Source organism: Corvus brachyrhynchos, unplaced genomic scaffold, assembly GCF_000691975.1.
Source record: "Corvus brachyrhynchos isolate BGI_N302 unplaced genomic scaffold, ASM69197v1 scaffold130, whole genome shotgun sequence".
In the NCBI taxonomy this organism is placed as follows: Eukaryota; Metazoa; Chordata; class Aves; order Passeriformes; family Corvidae; genus Corvus; species Corvus brachyrhynchos.
Window position 1 is genome coordinate 1,671,381 of NW_008236193.1, and position 5,555 is coordinate 1,676,935.

The 5,555-nt window shown below is 41.8% G+C and overlaps 1 protein-coding gene across 1 annotated transcript in view; it reads right to left on the minus strand.

Moving 5' to 3' along the window:
- LONP1 (lon peptidase 1, mitochondrial) overlaps positions 1–3,701 on the minus strand; it is a 17,780-nt gene extending 14,079 nt beyond the window's left edge. The window contains exons 1-6 of the mRNA XM_017739785.1: positions 3,613–3,701; positions 3,088–3,207; positions 1,707–1,935; positions 1,122–1,183; positions 418–547; positions 1–18 (exon numbers count right to left, since the gene is read on the minus strand). Of these exons, the coding sequence (XP_017595274.1) occupies positions 1–18; positions 418–547; positions 1,122–1,183; positions 1,707–1,935; positions 3,088–3,164 (516 nt within the window). The 5' untranslated portion in view covers positions 3,165–3,207; positions 3,613–3,701. The remainder of the gene's footprint in view (positions 19–417; positions 548–1,121; positions 1,184–1,706; positions 1,936–3,087; positions 3,208–3,612) is intronic.
- Between the last annotated feature and the right edge of the window lie 1,854 nt (positions 3,702–5,555).

Consider the following 5,555-nt stretch of genomic DNA (forward strand, 5'->3'; position numbering starts at 1 on the left):
GTAAAGCCGTTTGGGAATCTGGAAAAGACAGACACAAAATGAGTTTTGAGACACCATACCCTTGTAAAGTAACACATTATATATACTTTCTCCCTCCCAGTGAGAAAGGCAGAATAAAAAACTCCAACAGGTTGTGTGGGAGAGCTTTACAGCACCTGCAGATGTGGAAAGACAAACATGTAGCAACTCCACAGCATGCAAAGAAAATTATTTGCCACCAAAGATGCAGAGCACTCTGATTTACCCACAATAAATCAGATCTACTATATCCTTCACAAGGAATCTAGTCACTGATACTAACACATCAACAAAAGTAGCACTGAAGTCTCTTCTGTACTGAGGCTGGTAAAGAAACTGTGACATACAAGAGATGTATCGATTCTATTTGCATCGCTTGAGTTAAAAACTTCATCTTACACTGGTTTCTTCCAAGATGTCCTGAAGTTCATGTGACTCTGCCCCTGTTAGGGCTGCACCCATGTCACTCAGATAGATAGGGTTATCTACCACACGCTGTCCAGCCTGCATCATCTGAAGTACGGACTCTCTGAAAATAAAAGGTAAAAAACCCCAAAATGCTCTGTAAACTTACATTCAAACTGGAGTATTCTTATTTACTGTTATGACAGTGCAATAAAATCAAACACAGCTGTTTCATAGCAAAGTAACTGTTTTTGAAATGTGACTATATCAATACTCAGTAACAAACAGATAAATCACTTGGTCAGAGGAATGGTCACCGATATATAAAACTAAGTATCTGAAATGCTCTTCAAACAGTTATGTAGGATTTTTTTGTGCCATTATTCCAAAACTTTTATCCTGCTCATAAGACATGGATCAGATCATGATACTTACTGCAGTGAGTTTCACTTAGACCCAGATCACCTGCCTTAGGACTTAATAGTTCTATCTTGCTTCTAAATTGCACATCAGGTTTTCAAAACTTTGTTTCCAACAATGGATGATAGAGCTTACATCCTAAACCAAAATTCTAGGTGACAATTCAGCAAGTATCTCTACTTCATTGCAGCAGAAAGGCAAGTGGTATAGAAAATGCCAGTGTGCTCCAGCCTGAGAACATGCTGTTCCCACAGCAGGGCAGCATGGGAAAGACATACCTGTACAAGGGGTTCAAGGCAATGATGTCCCGGATTGTTTTAACAATTTCTGCAGTCAGTGCCTATAAACACAACAAAAAGTTAACTACCAAAAGAACGGAAAAGGATAGGAAAGATCTCAGTACAAATATGACATTCTGCAGACCCCGGCCACTTGCTGCAGTGGTAGGTAGCCTGTTCTTGGTGCTGGGGCAGTTCCTGCTCACAGGAAAGGCAACAGGGCCTACAAGGTGGCTTTCTGCACATGCAGAACTTCACCGCCTCTGGGCCAGAAGATACAATCAGGTTGAACACTCAAGCCACCTTCAAGCCAACACTCAGTTTGATAGAGGTCATCACACAGATTTAAGCACAGCCCAGGCTCCTCATTCAGCAACTTTTTGAAGTCACCAGTTCTAAGGAACTGAGCTTTTGTAATGAAAATTCTTTACTTTCCTATAATCTCCTTGTGCAGTGACTGTGAGAAGACAGAACTAGTTTCTGCAGCCTGAAATTAGAGCCTGATTTTAAAACTCTTCCTTTTAAGCAAGAGGTGTAGGTGCAATTCTATAGGACAAGTCCAGGCTTGTAAACTAATTCACTTACTTTAACCTCTTCTGTGATCTGAAAGTCTTCATGAACCACGTTCTCTACTTCTACCATGAGAACTTCCTGTGAAGAAGCAGCTACAGGATCTAGTACCAACTCCACAGCTTGGTCCTTTGCTCCAGGCTCCTCTTCAGCCTCCTTCTTAGATCGCTTCTGCTTCCTTCTAATTTTTTGTTTGTTCTCAGGCTCCTCAGGCTCAACCTCTAGTTGCTTGTTTATACGAATCCTGAAAGCCAAAAGAAACCAGCAACAATCAATCCCCCGTTACATGTGATTTCAGCTCTTCAGCATGAAAAAGAGAGAGTCTAAGTTGTATTTTGAACAAGTTAAAATTTAGAGAGGACCTATGTTTGCAAGACACTAAGCTTCATTATTTTGGCTTTTATACAGGAGTTTCCTTTTCTAGGTGTTTCCCTATAAATGCTCCTCAAATCTGATATCCACTGTGGTTCCTATGGAGATGACTGACCAGTGCTCCATGTCTCAATCAAATATAAAGACCAATTCCCAAGTCATACCCTAGGAATACCAAACCCTTCCAAGTTATAGGGAAATTTTTCTATTCCAAGTAACCCCAAACCAGTAGCTTATTTCCAAAATGCAATCAAACATGGCTGTGCTTTGATAATGCAGCAGGAGGTCTAAGACTTCATTTGAAAAGGATGTGACTTGTGAATTCACATAAATTCAGCTTTGACAGTACTGCTCATTCTTTGCTGTCCAGAACAAATCCAAGTGAAGAAAAGTGAGGGGAAGGAAAAAAAGCCATGCTTCAAAGCCAAACTTACCCTGGATCTATCTCTTCTGCCATGTTTCTGTCCTTGTATTTTTCCTTCTAATGGAAATTACTTATCTGATGCTTTTAAAAATACAATTTATTAACTGTCTTGTTAAAAATATCTGGCATAAATGGCTAAAGTTAGATTTTCAGCAATAATCATATTTTCTTCAATTCTATTCTGGGGCAAAATTATGTAGGCAAAACATAATTAAAGTTCTGGACCCCCCACACACCTTTTTTTTTATGCAAAAATACTGGCTTGAATTATTAGTTCCAGAGATTTTTTTTTCCACCATTACTAAACCTTGCTGTACTTGTCAGAATAACTGCTAAACTTCAGCTTAATGAATGTTTGCTTGCATCACATCACAGTTGATATGACAACGACATGCACTGTCTCTTTTGTTTTGCAGCTAACCTCTCACAGCTGTGACAGTACATGGAATATCCTGACATTCTCAGGATATGGTGTGGTAACAAACAAAAACTTGCCATACACAAGTTGGGTAGAAAAATGCACGTATGTGTATCCCTGATAAGGGATGTCTCTGTTTATACTGAAGTCTGGTGAGATGCAGTAAAGTACAAGTGACCAACCTTCGGTGTCCCATCACTATCATACGCAACTTGTCTCCAAGGTCCTGCATTTCATGAATCTGGACAAAAGTTCCCATTTGGTATATTTCATTCAGATCCTCCACCACATCAGATTCATTGCTATTGAGCAAAAAAATTGGAGTAGATATTCAGAAACTTGAGATAGCAGTTCAGATTAAAAAAGAAAAAAACAATCACTGGTTGCAGAACTTTAAACTGGACTTAGGAGCAAAGACACGTAATCCTCATTGCTACCACCATGCAGCCCCTTCCCAAATCACCCCAGTACCTGGACAGCTGATCTCCTTCCCAAACAACAACACCCTTTTCCAAAGCAAGACGCCAGCTCCCAGCAGTGCTGGTGGTGGCAACAAAAACTGTCATAGCATGAGGATGGTCCAAGACCAGCCACAATTTCTGCAATGCTATCCAAGGCAGGGCATTTAGGATGATAGCCGTTAGTGTAAATGCAACCTGGGCAGCTCATTTTTGTATTTTTTAAAAAGATCAAGAGAAACAACTTACTTGTCATCCTTTTTAAGAAAAACACCAGCATAAGGCTGGGCAAGACGAACTTTCCTCCTCAGCAGCTCAACCAGCTTCTTATTTTTCACCTAGGACAACAGGTATGTGATCAGAGGTGGATTTTCTGTAATCTTTGCACTCCCAGGGTGTAAGGCCAGGCATGATGACACCCTAGAACTAAATTATGAAGTTGGAGCTTGTATTGTTTTAGTCTTGTCCCCATTAGAGGACAGTAATATAGAAATGGAAAAAAAGGTAGAGAAACATGAAATTTAAGTATTTAAAACAAGTCACTTCCCAGTCAAGATAAAACAAGCTCCAAGGCTAGGGGAGGAACTAGACCTAATCTGTGCAAGCCTTACAAGCAAGAAACCTGAGTTACTTCAACAGTACCTTGTAAGCTTCTGTTGCTATCAATGTTCTCTTCCCCTTCCCTACCTGTATATCCTAGCTCTCTGCTCCTGATGGGGAGCTAGTTCACCCTTCCCTATCAGATGCCTGAATTCTGCCCACAAACTCTAGTTAAAATCCTCTTCTCCAAAGCCTCCTCTGCTCAATTCCTCTCCTACCCATGAGCCTGAGCTCCTGCTTTGAGTTTCAGCCAGTATTTCTTCCTGATTTACTTTCTTACTCCCCTCTGCTCTCTAGATGCCACACACCTAGACCTTCCCCTGGCAGATCTCCCAGCAGCACTGGAACGGTTATCACAGCAGGCTGAACCCTCAGTGACCAAGAAAATAACTCCTTGTGAATTCTGCTGTTGCATGAAGTCACCCTGCCAACCATGACGTGCTCTTCAAAGGGATGGACACAAGCTGCATTGCTCAATGCTTTGCTAACAACCAGCATGGTTCTGACAGAACAGCACGAGCAATACCACCTGTTGGCCTATTCTAATCTCAGCACACCTATTCTAATTTTGCACAATGTTTAGCAAAAATATGCTTACCAATGTCACAGACATTAACAGGAAGAAAATTAATAATTCTGCAGGCACTGTAGAGACTTGACTTTGTCAGGCAAATTGCAGCACAATGAATTCACAGGATAAGAGAGAACATTTAACAATTCTGTGAGACATTGTTTACTTGTGCATTGAAATTGACGACTTTTATACATGCCTCACATGACTTCATGCTCTTAATAATATATAATCTTCTTCCCCTGACACATCTATAAAGACACTAGAAGCTGCACATAGTAGATTTGGACATACAGAAAAATACTATCGTAGAAATAACATTATGATAAATAGTACTACAGGAACAAGAAAATATTGATTTATTTTGTACCACATTTACTTCAAAATCAGACTGGCAATATACCAGAGAGGCACAAAAATGCAAGTATTTGTTCCAGAATGGGTTTCATTTCAGGAAGAAAAAGTATTTCTGGCCTGTGAGCTCACGTCACACATCAGTGATACAATTTATAGCTCTTAAAATCCTTGTGGGGTGCAGAGGGAAAAGATCACACTGAAATGGTGATTGCCACCCCGTCCCTCAGCACCCTCTCCCAGCGCAGCTGTACTGTTCTACACATTCCTTCTTTTTCCTAGCAGCTCACAGCTTGCTGCCTTCATCAACACGGGTCTCGGTGCTCTGACACCAACCCACGGCGCCGGAACAAGGACACGTTTGTTTAACCTTCATCAGGGAACACAAAGACAGAGAGCTTCGAGAGAGTGTGTGTGATTGATTCGCCGACCTTCTCTATGAGCAGAGCTTCTGACGCAATAACCGTGAAACTTCAACTGGCCCAAAAGAAACCGCTATCCCGATAGGACCCGGTTACAAAGCTCGAGCTAAAGGCCGAGCAGCGGCTGCCCCTGGAGGTCACGCACGAGGCTGCCTTGCTCTGCAGTCCAAGGAACCTGCCAAGGCATAGAGCGGCCCGGAGATGCGGCACCGCCAGCGGCGGGGGCCCCCCGGGGAGCCACCGCC